Source organism: Panonychus citri, unplaced genomic scaffold (assembly GCF_014898815.1).
Source record: "Panonychus citri isolate SS breed McGregor unplaced genomic scaffold, ASM1489881v1 Contig00030, whole genome shotgun sequence".
NCBI lineage: Eukaryota > Metazoa > Arthropoda > Arachnida > Trombidiformes > Tetranychidae > Panonychus > Panonychus citri.
Window position 1 is genome coordinate 47370 of NW_026515435.1, and position 19825 is coordinate 67194.

The following is a 19825-nucleotide window of genomic DNA, read 5'->3' on the forward strand; positions in this document are numbered from 1 at the left end:
ATTCCCAAAGTTCAAGTTCAGGTAATTAATTTAGCCATGACGATTACAACTCGTTTTTAATCATAAAATAATTAATTTATTGATTATTTGGTTGTCTCCAATGTCCAATCAACTTTAAGCGTTTACAACGAGAAGTAAAAACTTTAACAATAATTGTTGTTAATTGTTGGTTTGACATTTTAATCCATCTCAATTCAATCAATTCACTAACATCAACCTAATTGTTACTATTAATATCTTTATCATCATCGGAACACTGATCACAATTAAACTAATCAATCAATCGATTGAGATAATAAAGAAAGTTAATTTGCCTCTTTCTGATAATGCTAATTAGTATTAAACTAATACTGATATACAAATCAACTCAATCTAAATTTAATGATCAAGTTATCTTCTATAAGATTGTTTCTCAAAGTTAATTTACATGAATTAGTGGGTTAAATTAACTCCAATCATCGTCATCATGAAATGAAATTTACCTCAAAAGTCAATCTCGACCCTTTCCATTAGTTAGTTGAAACTTTCAGGGTGTAAAAACTCAATCTCGACACTTTACTATAGTTAATTGAAACTTTTGGGTGGAAAAGAATCAATCACGACCCTTTTCAATAGTTAATTGAAACTTTCTGGGTGTAGAAAAGAATCAATCTCTACCCTTTACTATAGTTAATTGAAACTTTCTGGGTTCAAAAGAATCAATCTCGACACTTTACTATAGTTAATTGAAACTTTTGGGTGGAAAAGAATCAATCACGACCCTTTACTATAGTTAATTGAAACTTTCTGGGTGCAAAAGAATCAATCTCGACCCTTTTCAATAGTTAATTAAAACACTTTGGGTGTAAAAAACTCAATCTCGACCCTTTGAGATGGTTGTTTGAAACTTTCTGGGTGAAAAAAGAATCAATCTCGACCCTTTACTATAGTTAATTGAAACTTTCTGGGTGGAAAAGAATCAATCTCGACCCTTTTCTATGGTTAATTGAAACTTTCTGGGTGTAAAAAACTCGATCTCTACCCTTTGAGATGGTTGTTTGAAACTTTCTGGGTTCAAAAGAATCAATCTCGACCCTTTTCAATAGTTAATTGAAACTTTCTGGGTGAAAAAAGAATCAATCTCGACACTTTACTATAGTAAATTAAAACTTTCTGGGTGGAAAAGAATCAAGCTCGACCCTTTTCTATGGTTAATTGAAACTTTCTGGGTGTAAAAAACTCGATCTCGACCCTTTGAGGTGGTTGATTGAAACTTTCTGGGTGAAGAGAATCAATCTCGACCCTTTGATATAGTTAATTATCACTTTCTGGGTTCAAAAGAATCAATCTCGACCCTTTCCTATAGTTAATTATCACTTTCTGGGTGTAAAAAACTCGACGCCACCTAGTTCACACAGTATAGTCTCAAATTAATAGCTATGAGCACCAGTTTAGGCCAAAATAATTTCTTTAAGTTTGACCTTGAAATGTCCTTGACCTTTATATTCGACCTTGAATATCTCACATACAAAATTTTGTGTGAATCTAATAAGCATTTCGTATGGTATTAGCATTTATATGGTAAAATTCATTTTAGACCGCCTGAAAGTATACTTGCTACCTACATATAATCTCCAACTTTTTCTTGAACTCTTATATGCATGTACATCACATATAAAAATCATAGGTCTGAAACAACTCATTAAGTTACTATAAAACTTCTTATTTACCCATAGACTTCAATGCAAAAATACGTTTTCATCTAACTGTAACTTTCGACACAGATGTTTCCGCGGGAAATAATTTTTGTCATAGACATAGAATGTTACAAAGATTATATATATGAAGTATGAAGTCGATCCTGTTAGGGATGTGTTCTAGAGATTAGCCAAAAATTTCATCTTCATCAGTAAAAATGTTATTATCTCGATGACAGGTAACCCTCTTCATCCATAATCATCCTCATCCTCATCCTCATCTCCATCCTCATCTTCATTTTTACCTTGTTTTCTCACAAATCATCTTGTACTAATCATAAATCTAAAGTCCATTGAAAATCGATTAAAGAATGAATTTCGTTATAAAAGCAAAAAGCTCACAACTATGAAAGTTGAGATGAAAAGAATATCTGATTTGAGAAAATAAGGATTCGGCCGTCTGAAGAAATGGATAAGATCTTTCAGTATCAGTCTTCGGTTGTTCACCAGCAGCAACTCATGAATAAAAGGTTTCGGAAAGTTGTTCCAAATTAATTAAGTTTCCTATTGAATAAACTGATTTGAGCATCACCATTAAATTAAATTAATCTGCTAATCCAAACAGATTCCCAAAGTTCAAGTTCAGGTAATTAATTTCAGCCATGACGATTACAACTCGTTTTTAATCATAAAATAATTAATTTATTGATTATTTGGTTGTCTCCAATGTCCAATCAACTTTAAGCGTTTACAACGAAGTAAAAACTTTAACACTAATCAGTTGTTAATTGTTGGTTTGACATTTTAATCCATCTCAATTCAATCAATTCACTAACATCAACCTAATTGTTACTATTAATATCTTTATCATCATCGGAACACTGATCACAATTAAACTAATCAATCAATCGATTGAGATAATAAAGAAAGTTAATTTGCCTCTTTCTGATAATGCTAATTAGTATTAAACTAATACTGATATACAAATCAACTCAATCTAAATTTAATGATCAAGTTATCTTCTATAAGATTGTTTCTCAAAGTTAATTTACATGAATTAGTGGGTTAAATTAACTCCAATCATCGTCATCATGAAATGAAATTTACCTCAAAAGTCAATTATTGAGTTAACTGCTAGAAGTATCGAGAAAATTAATTTACTAAATACCTTCCAGGCTTATAATCATGTCTGATTATTGGGTGTTAATTGCTTTCTCTATGATTTATCAACTAGACAATTAAAGTTATCCCAACAATCAAGGATTAACAAAAGTTAACTTAATTTTCTCTCATCTTTTCCAAACGAATTTTCAGCAAAACAATGGTAAAGTCCGTCGTCTTCACATCAGCTGATGAAACGGTCATGATACTTTTAGTTCCTTCTTTATTTGAGCATCGGTAATTGAATATCTCGAGGGATCGACTTTATCAATTGGAGTTGAATCTCTGAACCATTTGATTGTAACTGGTTGATCTCCATGGATCTCCAATCAGAATGTATTAGCAATGATTCTTGGAATTCTTGACGAAGAATACGATCCTTAGCAACATATCGATCTAAAAAAGAACATGATGAAAATAATAATATCATGAAAAGAAAAATAAAGAAAAAGAGAATTATAAGAAAGTATTCATAAGAAATGATAGTGGTAAAAGATTAAAATTATTGTAAAGTTAGATGAATAGAATTTAGTTCTTACCTGAGTTGAAACCTTCTATTATAAGTGAAAAATCACGAGCCCATGAAAAGTTTAACTTAATTTGATGAATTTTATCATATTCACCTGGAGAAATGTTGTCTCACCAAAAGAACACTCATGGTCATAAGTGACAATTCTCTCATAATGTCGAAGACAAACTTTGAAAAAGGTAGTACCAAGTGATTTACCTTTAATCTCTGGAACAATATTAACTTCAAAAATTGTATCAGCAGTGATGATTTGGGAAAAGTTGGTTATTGATTGCAAAAAAAAGAGAGCAAAAATTTCAAAAGAATAAGTCTTGAGAGAAGGTGAAGTCACATTTATATACAGACCAACACAGAAGATTTGGAAAACGTGATGTGTTATGTTGATGTTTAAATTGATGTTTGTTATAAATGATGAGACACATGAAATCTCAAAAAGAAATGGACAAATGAACCGATGATTCACTTGTTACAGTTGATGGGGTTCAATCTCCAAGTCACTCCGATACCAAATCAAGTGATGATGAGAACTTTCTTGGGAACAGAGTTTTTCTGTCATCAATCCAAGTTTCCAATTACTAATAGTTAATTGGTTAATTTTCTGTTAATTTGGTAATTGAATTACAATTTAACGTTTAGAAGTTGTTTACATTGTACATAAGTTTTCAATTTTTAATTACAAAAAAAAGAATTCAAATTAGTCATAGTTTCATTTCATGATGTTGATTGATTCAGTTACTGTTTTGAATCTCGCGGCTTTTAAAAATAAAAAACATCAAATGGGTCTGGGCAAAGAGTAGAGGTTTTAAAAACCTGGTTTTTACTCTTTAGGTTATTTTTGAATATCAAAACATCTCCTATTCTTGTTCATCTGATGAATCATCAGTGATGATAAATTGTGCCTACGCAGCCTACCTAAAAGCGCCTCTCTCAAGAATTTAACTAAATCTGTAGACCTCATCACCTTTAGACAGTCTCTCTCGAGCTCCCTTCAATTATCATGTAGTCCATTCAACAAAACCAAAGCCGTTCCTCATGGTTGACTCAAAATGACCGACAGTCAAATTGTCATTCAATCGACTTGCCTGTAATCACTCCTCTGTCAATGTTTGTCACGCTGATTCAGGTACGTTTCATCAGACTCATCTTCATCCGCAATCAGTTCAATCGCCAGCGGATTTACCTATTGGTCCTTCACCAGCACCTTTATATTCATTAAGTTCACTATCCACATCTTCATTAACATCATTATCATTATCACCAATTCCACCATCACATCCCTTTCATCTTCATCAACATTGTTTCAATTTTATGCCATGACATTTTTATGCTCAACATGGGAGGACCTAAGAATTCAGAGGAAGTCGAACCGTTTTTGACCAAATTGTTTCTTGATCGTGATATTATGACTCTTCCAATGTGAGAGTAAGTTAATTGTCGTCTCAATGTTTAATTTTGGTCGTTTGCTTACACCTTGTTCATCTTTTCTTGGTTAGTAAATTAGGTCCATGGATCGTCAAGAGACAAGCACCCAAAGTTGCTAAAAAATATAATCAAATCGGGAGTGGATCACCAATCAGAGACTGGACTGGTGAACAGGGATCTTTAATGACCAAAATTTTAGATGAAATAAGTCCAGAAAAGGGTCCTCATAGACATTATATCGGATTCCGCTATGCTAACCCTTTAACTGAGGACACGATCACTCAAGTGGAAAGGTATTTGTATGGTCGTTTTATTACTTTATTTCCTCTTAATTAACAATCAGTCATCCGTTTTATGAACTAACCAAATATTTTATCTTTCTTTTCAAACTCTACAGTGATTCATGATCCATTGATCCATCATGATTAATTCCATGTATCAGAATGTAATTAATAACTGTCCATAACCGTCCAACAGTTTTCTTAATGATTTTAAGGCCATTTTCAACGAGATTTTATTGAGCTTATATTTAGCATTTATTGGACCAAAATCTCGAAATGGTCTCAAAAATTGCTCTCTTGCAAGAGTCTACCCTCTTCTTATTCTTTCAAAGAATTTCTTTGGTAACTCCTTCTCATCATTTTCTGGTTGGAAAAGGAAAGAACAATTTATTTCCAGTTCTTTTCAATCGGAGATGATAAGACGATGAATAGGTCACATCACCACTGTTATGGTTTACTCCCAAACCACTCATATACCGTACGTGAACCTTTCCCAAGTATTTACAAATCTGTGGATAAACCATCGGTCTATTCTAAAGTGAAAATGTCTCTTGAGATGTGCCGCAATCACCAGTGGAATTCTAACATTAATTTTATCTGGAGTATTAACTTATACACTTTACTTAATTTCTCTTAATTATAACAAAAGTGCGTCCATTTTGAAGATTTTGGTGATTTTCTCTTCTTTTTCAAAATTTATTCTTTTGAAGAACAAGAAAATTATTCTTTTCTCTTTGTTGGAATATGTTTAAAATGGTGACTTAGTGTTTGTCGAGTGTCTTTTTCTTGGCTATTTTGGAATTTTTGTTTCTTCGCTTTTTTCTCGCCGTGACAATTTTTCAATAGTTTCGATTATTTTTATAAGAATTTATTAATTTATTTTGTGGGTTTATTACAGAAAAATGTGACCTCGATTGTGGACCCAATGGAAACTGTCAAAGTGATCGGTGTGTTTGTAATGAAGGTTGGACTGGATTGAAATGTGAACAACGTTTATGTGACCGTCGGTGTTTGAATCATGGTCAGTGTTACAATGGAACTTGTTTCTGTCACCAAGGATGGAACGGAAAATTGTGTACATTAGGTAAAACTATCACCATGTTTAGAAAATTATTATAAATATTATCTTGGTGCTCATGTGAAATTTTCTTGTTCCGTTTTAAACAGAGGGTTGTCCTCGAAATTGTAACGATCGTGGAGCTTGTGTTGAGCAAAATGGTGAATATTTTGTTCCTGTAATGTCGATGTAAAATCGATTGATTTAGATATTTTTCTTCTATTCTTTTTCTAAATCAATGTTTATTGTTGAATAATTTAAGGCTCATTAACTGTAGATTGATTGAAATCTATCCAAGATTCATTTTCTTTGTTTTCTAATTCTTCCTTATTCTTATTCCTATTTTTGTCTTTTGTTTTCTCTCATTTTCTATCATCATTTTATAGCCAAGTTTCTGTTATTCGTGGTCAGATAATCTCTCCTCAGGCAATGGCCTAATGGGGTTAGAGGTGTTGTCAATGATCAATATTTGGGTATTGTTGTTCCTGAGATGCAGGTTGGTTTGATATTATGGTTAACGGTGGTTCTGCAGTGACCCTTGACGGTTGGATCCATTTAAACCAATCCAACGAACAGTTTTCCCCTTGCATCGGTTAGGTTAGGTTAGGTTTTTTTTTACGGTTGAAAAGCAAGTTTATTTATAATTTTTCCATGAATGAGTACCCACCTTTCGGCGGGTGCAGGGTACATATAATTGAGGATGCGAGGAGGGGAACAGTCGACCATGCGACTTTACAAACGACATCATTCTTTTTCGAATGGTCGAGTGGTCGCTTTTCGGTTAGTCGTAGGGTTGAGTGTTTGAAGTGTTCATTTGGTTGAGGGTTTGAGATTGGAAGGTTCACAGGTTGGTTCGGGTTTGAGATTGCAGATAATCAAGTAGTTGTGAGGTTTATAAAAATGAGTGATTTACATAATTTGATCTTTGTTTTGAAGGAAGTGCTGAAATGAGGAGGCGAGGGGATGAGGAAATGAAAGAGTGAGGAGGTGAACAGGGGAATGATTATGAACAAGCTCATTTTGGATTGTTCGCTTGGTGACATTTGAATGGGTGACCGGTCGAGACTTTGGTGGTTGGGTTGTTTGCAGGTTCACATGTGACCCTACGAACGAGCAAGACTTCCACCAGTCAAGGTGACCAGGCAGTGAGTAAGGACACGCAGAGCATGTGAACAGTCTAACGACTGAACAGATGAGAGTGCAAGTTCCGACTCACTGCCTGGTAAGGTGGTGTGTTGGCTGAGTGAACTGTTTGCCTCCTGACGGATGAGACATTGAGTTGCTCTCGAACCCATAAGTAGTTCAGACATTCAACCACCGGTTTGGTGGTCGAGTTGTAGGGTGGAATAGTGGAGAGTTGAACCGTTCAGTTTATTTCAAAATTTTAATGTGCCATCAATATGATTAAATTGAAAGTAAAGTATAAGAGAAAAGAGAGCTCATAGCATCAGTTGGCTTTTATTTAAATTGGACTGTTTATTTGGGTTAGTTTTGCATATGATTTGGTTTGTTTGCTATTCTAGGGGGTTAGTTTGTTTGCATGGCCGAGCGTGGAGAGGGAGAATGGGTTTTAATGCATGAGGAGAATGGAGGTCAGTCTGCTGAGGTGATGGGTTTGAGTTTGGTTTGATAGTTGGGACGCTTGTTCAGGTTGGTGGAAGCCTTTGGTGATTTCACTGGTAGTTTCTTGAACTGTTCACAGGTTTCAATGGCTGTTTTGTTAATGGGTCGTGTCTGATTGCCTAACGAGAAGCTACCATATTCTGGTTTGTCTCCAATGAGAGAGAAGAGCTTGTTGGAGGTGGCGTTAATGTCGTCGATGCAAGTTGATGGTTCGCTCGGTCGACAGGTCAACTCCATTGGGACTCGTGCCAAGTTGGTGAAGAAGTTCATGGGTTAAACGGCCAAGAAACATAGATTTCTCGATTAGCTTATTGACTTCAGCATACATCGGAGTGTTATCAGGCTCACAAGTCGAGATGTCATTGTTTGACTTCTCAACGGTTGGAGGAGTAACTGTTTCACTTTCACGGTGTTCAATATTAGCACTAGACAATGAGTTCCTTTCTGTGTTGTGTCGGGCCAGGAGTTTGGACACTTCCTGTTGAACCTTTTCACAAATTCCGTTGGCCAGTGCCTCAGTATTGATCTTAGACAATAGCTTATCGAGGTAGCGATCAAGAGAGGCGGCAACTTGGGGTTTTGGAGTAGGAGGTTTTACTATTACTTGATGACATGATGATGGAATTGGGGTTTAAGGTTTCTACGTACTAATTTTGATGAAATTTGAAACGTGTGAGATGAGGGTTAGTAGTAAAGTGATTTGATTATAAATGGTGAGTGAGTGGTGGCTTAGGTCATGCGTGTAAGGAGGTAAGTATTTGGTGGGTTGATTTGTTGGGTGATTGTGAATCTGCATGGTTAGTATTTGTTTTAAAGGGTTTCATGAAATTATTCAGTCGACCAAAGTGGTATGACTTTGATCGACTGATTGGGTTGATCGGTTGCTCGCTTGTTCGACTGGTGGTTGGTTTGAGTCGCGCTAATAAGAGGATTATGAACTGCGTTGTCGAGGAGATTGTTTTATATGAATATTATACATTTGTACTATTACCAAAAATATCAAGATATAATGTTTTGTACTTTTAATTGCAGTTGAAAGATTTTGTACTGATTAGAATGGCATATTGAGGTGGTTGTTGGTTAGCTGGTTTGGGACTTTGGTTGATTAAATGTTTGGTTTAGGGTTTCTTTTGATTAGATTCTTTGTTCATTTGGGAGATAAGTTGCTCAATTGTTATTCCTCTGGCTCTTGCCAAGAGTTTAAGGGTTCGAAAGCCTTGTTCAGGGTTGACTTGTTCGCTTGGTGGAGGGGTAGATTTTCGCTTGGTTGAGTGTTGCTCTGGCGCTTTTTTCATTTTAGAAGAGGTGGATGGTTGTATCGAAGGGGTATTTTGGGTTTAGGTTGGTTGAGGGTGAATTGGTAGTGATTACAATAGGTTTGGTGACACTGCTTCTGAAAGCCTCTCTTGGCTTCGCTTGGTTGACGCTTCTGCGGCTCCTTTGTGGTCCTTGCAATCAATGTCATCGACTTGGTCGACGGGTGAGTCTCTGATTGCTAAGGAGATTTCAAGTATTGCTTCTTGTTTCTCTTCTGGGGTAATGACAGTATTTCTGTTTATACGATTAGCCAGAAAGCTCAGTCTCGCCCTACGAATAGTCATTTCTTGATGTTGTTGGGGTGACACGGTTGCTACAAAGAAGGTATTCTGGTACTTTGACAGGTTCGGGTGGTAGAGCCTGTAGTGGTCAGGAAAAGAGCTTCCTACATGGTATGCCTGGAAGTAAACGCAGCTTTTGAGTACATATTCTTACTGGGACACCATCGTCCCTGCTGGCCCATTCATGGATGATTCCATATACATTGCTTCCTTGTCAGACATTGGAAGAGGTTGGACATCGTCACCATCTGAGTCCTCTCCACTTTGACTGCTGGATTGTTCATCATTGGCATGGTCAACAGGTGATTTGGTTTCTTCTTCAGCGGTTGTTGGAGCATCGGTTGTCGTTTCAACCTCAGTTGTTTCCATTTCATTTGAATCGGCTTGAAAATCAGGGTCACCTTCCTGATCATCAGATACACTTGAACTGTCACTGGAGTCAAGTTGTTGACTTGTTCGAAGCATCTTTTTTCGCTTGGTCAAGTCGACAGGTGATTGCTTAGGACGTTGCGATTCAGCTTTGCGTTTTAATGACTTTTGTTGTTTTCACCACCAGCATCAGATGAAGACATCGTTTCTTCGGGTGGTCCAAGATCTTAATAGTACCATCGGGGGTTGTCATCTTGACTCCATGTCTCGATGCTTTCTTAATATCTTTCTGACTTAGTCGGCGACCTGAATGGTCGGTTCGCCTGATGGGTTGTTGGTGGTAAATTCATTAATGTACCTTTCTGCCCAGGAATTTGGCCCAAGTTGATTATCATCTCGCATGTTCACAGGTTCAATCTCGTCGTATATTTCACCGCACGATTTGAGCATCTTGAACATGTCAGAGTCTTCGTATTCGAAAGGTTCATCTTGAGTGGAACTAATCCTGATTTTTTGAAGCATTTGGATGACATTGATGAGCAGAGTCTTTAGTTTGTTGGTGTAGTCAGCGAGCTTACGCTGGTGAAACGCAGGGAAACGAAGGCTTGCTACTTGATGGATTCGAGCGTTCTTGGGTGGCTCTTTCGCCTCTTCAATTGTTGTGGTTAAAATCGGACTGGTTGGTTGGTCACTTTGGGAAGGTTTGACTTGCTGGGTAAGAAGGTTGGTGAGTTTTGGCTCAATCTGTTGAAAAATGTGTTCACCAATTTTGTTACAGATTCGCAGCTCATCTTCTTGGCTTAGCACATTTGGAAAACCTAAGCTTGCGAGGAAGTCAGAAGTTAGCTGTTCATCACAGACAATCTCATCTATAGCTGATGGGGAGACTGGGGTTTCAGTTCCTTGAGTTGCCTGGTTGGAGGATTCACTTGTTGGGGTAGTCGATTGGTCACTTTGAGATGGTTGATCTTTGGTTTTGAGGACTTTAGGCAAGGTGATGTTGTTAGAAGGAGCTTCAGTCTTTTCTTCAACAGTTGAAATTGACTTGATGATGTTTAGATTTTGAAGAAGTAACGAAATATTGGTGAAGTCGAGGATACGAGATGTTAACTTCGGAAGGTGACATGTTTTATATGGGTGAGGGTAGGAACGATTGACAGACAGACGCTTGGTTTGAATCGGATGTTGGGGGAAATTGAGGAGTTGGTTAGGTTATATATATTATATATGTTGTATATATATATATATGTATGTATATATGTATATATATTGAGTTGGTTCCATAATAAAATTGACTAACAGACACTAAGAAATTGTAGCTTTAAAAGGTTTGAGAGGTCACAGGTTGAAAAATTTTGTGTTTATCTGAGTGGTGGTAAAATCTTTCAATTGTTTGTGATGAACAGAATAAATAAATAACTAGAGAGAGTAAACTTTCATAAAATATTCAAATAAAACGATTGTAAAAAGATTTGTAAAAGGATTTGTTGTTGTCGCGACAGCGTGAGGATTGCAACTGAGCGAAAATTGTATTGATTCAATTCGACGCATGAGCAGAAGAGATTAAGAGTTGGAGTGGTCGCAGAGTGAACAGTTGACTGGTTGACTGTTCGTCTGGTGACAGCTGATCAGGTGAAGGAATCGCAGTCGCTTGTTAGCAGGTTCGCGTGTTGATTTTATGAGCTGTCGCGGTTAACTGACTAGAGGTTTAAGACAACACATCAAGTGATTTTGAATTAAACATACCGGAGATAATAACTTGATGACTAGGGATGACTTTGTTTTCTATCAATTGAGATTTGCGCTGGTTCACAGTCTCTTGTTTATGTTGCTTGGTCTTCATGAGGTGCTCATCTGTTGATCTTCTTTTCTCTGATTGTTTTGATTATTGTTTTACAAAACTCATTTATCGGCTCCGTGAAGTCCTGGAGGAGGACTCCTAGATACGTGGATGGTTCATTGTTGCTTGGTGGTGTCTTGATCCTGAGATGGACTCTTGCCGGTTCCATAATTGGGCATTCATCAACATAGTGCTTAGCATTGGCGTGGTTATCCCCACAGAGGCATTGACTGTCAGCTCTGAGGCCGAAGCGTTGCAGATATGCCGGGAAAGGGCCGTGGCCAGAGAGAATTTGAACTGTTTGTTTGATGAGGTCGGTCTGGTATCTTGACTTGTTCCACTGGTCAGCTACTGGCAGCATCGACAATGATGCTTCTGTGTTGAGGCGAGTGCTGACTTGTGCTATTGTCTGCGCTTTTATTTGCTGCTTAATAAAGCATCTTGGGACAGCAGAGTACATTATTTTGTCTTGGATTTTATTCCAGCCTTGGCAAGCTCATCAGCTCGCTCATTGCCAGGAGTGCCAACATGTGCTTTCGTCCAGGAGAGCTTGACTTTGATGCCTTTATCAGTCACATTTACGATGTTCCTCCTAATCTCCTCAATAAGTGGGTGCTGAACCGTAAAGGATCGAAGACTGGAAAAGATGCTTTGAGTCGGTAAAGATGTGAACATGGTCGTTTACTTTGCATATTCGTTTGTTCAGGAGTTTCAGTGTTCGAATGATGGCAAGACACTCGGCCTGAAAGATGCTAGCATAGTCAAAAAGTTTTGCACTTGTCTGATGCTTGACGTTTCCGATGTTGTCGTAAACAACCAACCCAAAGCCTGTACCTCCTTGCATTTTACTGCCATCGGTGTAGACTGTGAAGTTGGCGTTCGCTTCGGTATCAGCTGAATGTTGAACTATAAGCGGGGCGACTGTTTTGCATAGATTGAGGGTTTGATGGATGTTCTTGGTTCGACTGGTCGATCGTTTGGTAGGTCCAGGCTGCTAAGGTCGCCACTCAGACAGGTTGCAAGGTTGCAGAAGTAAGATGTTATTTGTTCGAAGGGTTGTACATCCACTATCTTACATAGCGATGTGTATGGTGTTGTACGATAGGAGCCTGTTATCTGTATGAGAATTTTCCTATGTGTCATTTCGAGGGTGTGGACTTGCGCTTTGGTTAGCATGTTGCCATAGAGACCAAGTGCATAGGTCATCTTTGGCACAATTACAGCATCATGTATAAGCTGAAGCAGACTTAGTCGCGGCTTGGGCCATCCGAAGGCTGAGTAGCTCCGACAGAAGATGTTATTAATCTTGGTGTTAATTGCTGTTATCTGAGAGTTCCATTTCATTTTATTATCCAGAATCAGGCCAAGTATACGTGTTGATTCCACTTCTTGAATAGGTTGGTCATAAAGCTTAATTATCGGCTTGGGCAGGTCGCTTCTTCCAGGTATCCAGAGAAAGTTGGTTTTCTTGAGAGAGAATTTGAGGCTATGGTTGTTGGCCCACTCTCGAGCTCGGCTATTGCTTTGTTAATGTTTTGCTCATCATCTTGGGTTTGATGGCGGCTGATCGAACCTATCAACGTGATATCATCTGCGTAAGCAAGGCTTTGCACGTTGGGCAGTTGGAGCGTTCGCATATTGACAAGTAACTCATTTATCATCAGATTCCAAAGCGTTGGTCCAAGGCAAGAGCCTTGTACTGTGCCTCTTGTGTTAGAGATTGTGACTTCTTGGGTATTGTAGCAGAGCGTAGTTTGACGTTCTGAGAGGTATGATGATATAAGTTTTCTGATATGTTCAGGACATTTTCTTTTCCTTAGAATTTCAAGAATATTTGACCACCTGAGTGTATCAAATGCCCCTTCAATATCAAAGGAAATGATAATGGACGCTTTACCACTTGAACGGTTGGCCTGGTGGCGAGATAGAATGGTTGAAAGAGCATCAAGTGTTGATTTGTTTCTTCTGAAACCATATTGTGCGTCGTCAATTGTTTCATCCAACCATTTGTCAATCTTATGCAGGATAAGCTTTTCTAGGATCTTTCCAGCCAGTGGAAGAAGACCAATCGGACGACACGCTTTGACAGAGGTTGGATCGGTGCTCGGCTTGGGTATAAGGACGTGTATGAGTGCTTGAAGGACTTTGGGAAGTACCCATTTGTCAAGCATTTGTTGTAAAAGCTAGTCATTGTATCTATTGCTGTTGGTGTTAGGTGTTTAAAGATTGCTGCGGTATAACCTTCGATACCTGGAGCTTTATTCCCGAAAGTTGAAATGCCCAGGTCAGTTCTTGAGAACTGAAGAGTTGGGAACTGTGGAGCCTGTTTGGTGGGTGATTCGACACCGGTGTGGCATCTTGAATTGTTGGGTTGGTCGTTTGTTGGAGTGGTCCAAAGAAATGATGGATGAAAAAAGTAGCAAGGTTGTTATTCCATGAATCTCTTCGTCGCCAGAGATGATTTTGCTTGGAAGACTGCCTTTATTTCTGCCTTTTACTACTTTATAGTAAGAGGTCCAGGCATCTGACCCTGTTTAGTCAGTGAAGAATTTTTTCCAATAGTCGAGTCTTGCCTCGCGGATTTGTTGTTTGAGTCTTATGGTCAGTTGGTTAAGCCATGTGATGGCATGTTTAAGGGATCTTGGAGAATTCTGTCTTATTCTCCTCTTGGCCTTGTGGATGTTTTCCATGGTCTTTTCAACGGTTGCATTCCACCAGGGGTAACCCTTGATTTCACGTGCTTTCTTAATACGACCACCGGAAGACAGTAATGATCTCTCTATCCATTCATACAGGACTTCTAGGTTGTTATCAATCTCGATGTTACTGACGGTCTCGACTCCTGCAAGGTTTGGTTGGTTGATATCGAGCTCAAGTGAGAAGATGGACCAGTCCACGTTGCGAAGATTCCAGTGTTTCCTGGATTGCTCATCCGTTCGGGCTCTCCTGGGCAGTTCGCCAATAGGTTCGATGGTGAAACTAATGCAGGCATGAGGGGTCACAAAGTCCCTGTTTACCAAGGTCCAGTCTTCAATGGTGAAATCTGTCTCTCTTGTTGAGATTGTAAGGTCAATATTACTTGCGAAGATCTCACCCGCCCGACAAGCAAAGAAGGAGGGATGATCTCTGGAGTAATAGAGTGACAGGGCGTTTGTATTTATAAATGACTCGAGGTTTTTGCCTCTCGTATTTGTCAGTGTATCGTTCCAGAGGGCTGATCTTGCGTTAAAATCCCCTGCTATGATACAGTGCTCATTCAGTGCCAAATGATTTTCAATTGTTAAAAAGATGGGTTGTTGAGGTGTTTGAGGCGGAAAATAGCAGTTTATTAGGATGAGTTCAGCTAGTCCAACAGTTACGATGTTCGACTGGTCGACTGTTGCACAGGTGATGGTGATATTATGATTGAGGATGATTGTAACCACTGACTTTTGTTTATCAGTGTAAAATCTTATGCCACTTGACTGCATGGTGGCATAGTTGGGTGGTGGTTCCTGGATTAAGAGGATGTCTTTGTGATTTTCGATGGAGTAATTCAATATGCTATGATAACTTGAGTAACATCGGTCAACGTTTAGTTGGACAATATTAAGGTTTCGCTTGGTGAAGATGTGTGGATTTCTAAGAGCCATTGTAGTTGGTGAGTTCATGGGCAATTTCACGCATTCTACGGAAGATGGGACAGGTTGCAGTCATGGCAGAGTGTGAACAGTCGAGACGGAAATGTGGGTTTTTGACACGCAGGTTATATTTAGTGCAGTTGACGCATTTCGGAGTTCGTTTCTTGGTGCAGTCTTTGGTATTGTGTTCCTCGGAGCAGTGGGAACATGCAATTTTTTGGTTACAGTTGCTTGAGCTGTGACCAAACATCTGACACTTCCAACACTGCAGGAAGTTCGAGTAGTTGCTGACTCGACACCTGCGGTAGTCGATCCTTACAAAGGGGTTGGCAGTGAAGATTTTATGAATCGCAGCATCACATCTGAAGAAGAAGTCAGCATTAGATTCTTTGACATCACCTTCGGTTTTTTTGAAGGCAAAAACGAAGTTGCTATCATCTAGTTGAATGTTGGCAAGCTCATCATTGTGATACTTCAGCTGACAGATGAGGTCCTCGACAGTTGTTTTGTCCGGGATCCCATGTATTCGAAGTATCGGCCTTTTCTTTTGGGCAGTTGACCAGGTCATCCCTTCGATTGTTGGAATGAAGGCAGAGAGTTCAACTGCACTATTTTGGTCATTACAGATTATGGCTATTCGTGAGGAGGAGATTTTAGCGATTCTGTTTATTTTGACGTTATGATCTCTTGGTTTGTAAGAATTGTAAAACTTGGTGATGAGTTGGTCGCTTGTAATTTCCGGGTCTTGGTGACTCAGTATGACGCATGTGCCGTCAGTTGGCAATGGTCGCCCTGGTAACAGACCTTCAATAATGTGAACAGCTGGTCTTGTGTTTACTTTTGGTTTGTTTACGTTTAGAGGCGGCGAATGGACGTGCTCTTGTTGTTGGCTTCCTCGTCTAGTGCCAGGTTGGCTATTGACAGTTAGTTGCTGACGTTGCTCTTGTCTTTGGCGGCGAAATGATTGCGTTCTTATGCGTTGGTCTGGTGGTTCCGTGGTAAGGTCGACAGTGGCTGCAGTTCTTGTGGGTTTTGGAGCATGTTGGTTCATCGGACGATTTGATTGTTGTGTCTTTCGACCAGTTTCATTGTTTATGGAATAAAAATTTGAATTAGCACTTGTTTCATCTAGTTTTTGTTTGCTTCATTCAGAGATCTCTCAAGGCGAGAGACACTCCACTTTAGGGACTCAATCTCGGCAGTAAGTGCTTCTCTTTCGGGTGTTGGACACATTGAGGTGGTTGACGCTTCGCGGAGGCTATTAAGCTCTTGTTGGGTTGCCTTGTTCTTTGTTCAGCTGCTTTGAGATCGCGTTCTAGCTTAGCAACCTTGCTACGTAGAGAGGTCAGTTCCTCGTCTGGTCCTGTTTCGCCAGGCCGAAAGGTATCGACGAGTTGTTGAAGTAGGTCCAGAGCAGCATCAATTTTTGCACATTCAGTATCCATGATTCGCTTTATATCTGGTGATTGACTCTTACTCTTAACGAAGTCGTACATTGTCGTCTTCGCATTGGCAAGGTCGGAGAGTAGGGTCTCAATGTTTGGGACACTTGAGAGATTCTCGGTTGAGGCGGAGGTCATGTTGAGGGTTGCACTTCGGGTAGGTCGAAGGCCGACAGATGGAATGGTTGAGGTTGAAGGAGCACGTCTTTGAAGGGCAGAAAGGTTACCATTGTTATTCACCATTGTGAATGACAATAGAGACGTTACCGCTTACAGCGGTCAGGCCTGATCTTTTTAGGTCCTGAACTGTTCGCGGGGTGATGCAGGGGTATTACTAATAAATTTAAACAAAAATATTTAAGAAAAGATCACTTGGAACAGTCGGAAAAGGTCAATTAAGAAGAAGGTTAGGTTAGGTTTAGTTGAAGAAGAAGTTAGGTTGAAGTTAGGTTAGTTGTTAGGTTAGGTTAGGTTAGGTTAGAAGAAGAAGAAGAAGTTAGGTTAGGTTAGAGTTAGAAGAAGAAGAGTTAGTTAGGTTAGGTTAGGTTGAAGAAGAAGAAGGTTAGGTTAGGAAGTAGGGTGGTTGGTTGGTTGGTTGGTTAGGTTAGGTTTTTTTTTTTTGCAAACTTTATTGATAGGTTGAGCCTTTGGCCCAGATTGATTACTTAACCAAGTGTTTATTCGATCGATAGATGGATGGATGTTATTGATTGTAAAAGGTTTAGGTTGAACGATCGATCGATCGATCGAAAGGGTTTTACAAAGTGGGCTTCTGGAAGTTTATGAAGGAATAGTTTACGATCTATCGATGAATTGTAAACTAGAAAATTGTTGTTGCGTGTTTTACATATTGCCGATCGGTCTATCGATGATGATGGATGAGAAAAAATTGTTAGTCCCTTGGTTCTATTTTTGTGGTCGGTCTATCGATGGATGGATATATAGAAAACGTTGGGGTTTACATATTGATCGATCGATGATGGGGCAGGATGTAAATGTTAAGTCGTGATTTGTTTTATGTGGTCGATCTATCGATGGATGGAATTTGATTGAAAAGTGGTTAAGTCCTAGTTTGGTCGATCTATCGGTGGATGTACATGGGAAAAGTGGTTAAGTTTTAGTTTATATATTGCTTATCGGTCTATCGATGGATGGGGATGATAAAAAATGGTTAAGTCCCGAAATTATTTTATCTGATCTATCGATGGATTGATGGATCGAGATGGTTGTCAAGTGGTTTTATTTATATATCGATCTATCAATGGATGGATATGAGTAGGAAAATGAGTTTGATTTATATTGCCAATCGGTCTATCGATGGATGGGGCAAGATGAGTAAATGGTTAAGTCCGTGATTTGTTTTATGTGGTCGATCTATCGATGGATGGAATTTGATTTGAAAATGGTTAAGTCCTGTGATATGATTTGCTATGGTCGATCTATCGGTGGATGGTTGTACATGGGAAAAGTGGTTAAGTTTTGTAGTTTACATATTGCTTATCGGTCTATCGATGGATGGGGATGTATAAGAAAATGGTTAAGTCCCGTGAAATTATTTTATCTGATCGATCTATCGATGGATGGAGATGGATGAGATGGTTAAGTCCAGTGGTTTTGGTTTATGTGTTCGATCTATCAATGGATGGATATGAGTAGGAAAATGGTTAAGTTTTGTGATTTACATATTGCCAATCGGTCTATCGATAGATGGAGTTTGATGAAGAGATGGTTGAGTCCCGGCATATTATTTTTATTGTCGATCTATCGATGGATCGAGATGATTACGAAAAGCGGTAGGTTTATCTGGTTTATAAGAAGTTTAAGTGGTCGATTGTAGTGCTGATATTGATGTTTATGTTAGACTTAATTGGCCATAATCAGTCCTTTCTTCTAAATTTGCTAAATCTCTTTCTTATCTGACACTCTTCTGATGTTGCCATGTTTAGTGTCAAGTTTACGATTGAAGGCTGTATTACGGCGGAGACAATTGGCACAGTTAACTTCCACGCTTATACATTCTGCCCTTCGTGTCCTTCGTAGCCACACTTGTAACATTTTGGTCTGTAGTTGTTTATCAAACAGTATTTTGCGGTATAAAATCGCAGCATCTGAAACATTGAACAAGGTTTTTATTGGTTCGACAGTGTATCTCATCCATCCTAGTCCTACTTTGCCATTGTTTATTAACATCCAATAGATCTCGTAAGGCAATTCGATAATGATGTGTTCTTTTGTGGTATTTTGATTGAGTATTGTTGTGTTGTTTATTGCGGATACGGATTCTCGTTCTAATTCTCATCTGTGTTAACTTCTCATTGCCAATTTTCTTAGTTCGCATTGTGTTTTGATGTTTTCCAATATCTCTTCGTTGCTGATGGTGTCTACATGTTTTATTATGAGATTTGATTTCTTTATGGTTGTGCCTCTAGATTAGTGACTTTCTCGTTTATCATGTTCATTGTTCGGCTCGCTTCTTCTTTGTTGTTGAATTTCAGTACCATTCTGTTGTTGCTAATTTTCTTTGCCATTGATGGGTATATTCCAGTGCGTTGGATTGATCGCTTCCTTGACTGTTTGGTCAATCGGTCGATCGATCGATTGATCTTTATGGTTCACTATCACTGCGAAATCGGTTTAATTGTTTCTTGTTTCATTTTGTGGTGTTAATTGCGCTATCTGAGCCCATGAATGAGCTTGGGTTTGGGTGACTTTTTCATTTATTTTTGCCATGTTTTCAACTAAAGCATCGATGGATTCTTTTGTGTTTTTTGCCATTTCAGTAATTGCAAGAGGTATTGCTGTTGTTATAGCTGCTTGTACAGCTTCGGTCATGACTTCGGTTATGTTGGTTGCCGCTTTTGCCAGTTGTTCAGAATGTTTTTTCTCTGCTATATACTGTTCTGTTAGCCATTTGTTTTTCTCTGTTAGATGGTCATTGTTTTTTTGAGCTTCCAATATTGTGTATTTGTTTATTGCCATGCAGAGATGTTCAATGATGGACATTGCATTATCGATTGAATTGCTTATGCCATTTTGAGGTGTACTAATACTTTTGCAGTTCTACTGTCAAGATATGCTTTGAGCTGAGTGGTCACTTCGCAGATTTTCAATATAAGTATCGATGTTTTGTGTACTTATGTCGCCAATTCGTCTGAATGAGTGGGTTGCGTAGTCTATTTCATCCATGTATGTTGTCTTTTTCTGTTT

The 19825-nt window shown here is 38.6% G+C and overlaps 2 protein-coding genes and 1 long non-coding RNA gene across 7 annotated transcripts; 2 read left to right on the forward strand and 1 right to left on the reverse strand.

Annotated features, from left to right (window-relative positions):
- The first annotated feature begins 4164 nt into the window (after positions 1-4164).
- LOC128397382 (ferrochelatase, mitochondrial-like) lies at positions 4165-5483 on the forward strand. Of its 4 annotated transcripts, XM_053358111.1 has the most exons (4): positions 4165-4782; positions 4860-5081; positions 5186-5233; positions 5402-5483. In XM_053358111.1, the coding sequence occupies exons 1-3, from the start codon at positions 4691-4693 to the stop codon at positions 5193-5195; spliced, it is 324 nt and encodes a 107-aa protein (XP_053214086.1). In that variant the 5' UTR covers positions 4165-4690; the 3' UTR covers positions 5196-5233; positions 5402-5483. The 4 variants fall into 4 exon arrangements, 2 of the variants coding, with proteins under 2 accessions (XP_053214086.1, XP_053214085.1); XR_008326922.1 differs by lacking the exon at positions 5402-5483 and having other exon boundaries at positions 4167-4788; positions 4868-5081; positions 5186-5301; XM_053358110.1 differs by lacking the exon at positions 5402-5483 and having other exon boundaries at positions 4167-4782; positions 5186-5301.
- A 127-nt stretch (positions 5484-5610) lies between these two features.
- On the forward strand, positions 5611-6569 carry LOC128397384 (uncharacterized). Of its 2 annotated transcripts, XR_008326924.1 has the most exons (4): positions 5611-5717; positions 5968-6153; positions 6237-6287; positions 6513-6569. It is a non-coding gene; the product is annotated as an uncharacterized LOC128397384 (long non-coding RNA). The 2 variants fall into 2 exon arrangements; XR_008326923.1 differs by lacking the exon at positions 6513-6569 and having other exon boundaries at positions 6237-6345.
- Positions 6570-14079: 7510 nt separating this feature from the next.
- On the reverse strand, positions 14080-16324 carry LOC128397381 (uncharacterized). The gene has a single exon (XM_053358109.1). The coding sequence runs from the start codon at positions 16225-16227 to the stop codon at positions 15178-15180; it is 1050 nt and encodes a 349-aa protein (XP_053214084.1). The 5' UTR covers positions 16228-16324; the 3' UTR covers positions 14080-15177.
- Between the last annotated feature and the right edge of the window lie 3501 nt (positions 16325-19825).

Coding starts and splice junctions, on each gene's coding strand:
- LOC128397382 (XM_053358111.1), top strand. CDS start 4,691: ATGCTCAACATGGGAGGACCTAAGAATTCAGAGGAAGTCGAACCGTTT. Junction 4,783..4,859: donor GATATTATGACTCTTCCAAT/GTGAGAGTAAGT, acceptor TTTCTTGGTTAG/TAAATTAGGTCCATGGATCG.
- LOC128397381 (XM_053358109.1), bottom strand. CDS start 16,227: ATGAACCAACATGCTCCAAAACCCACAAGAACTGCAGCCACTGTCGAC.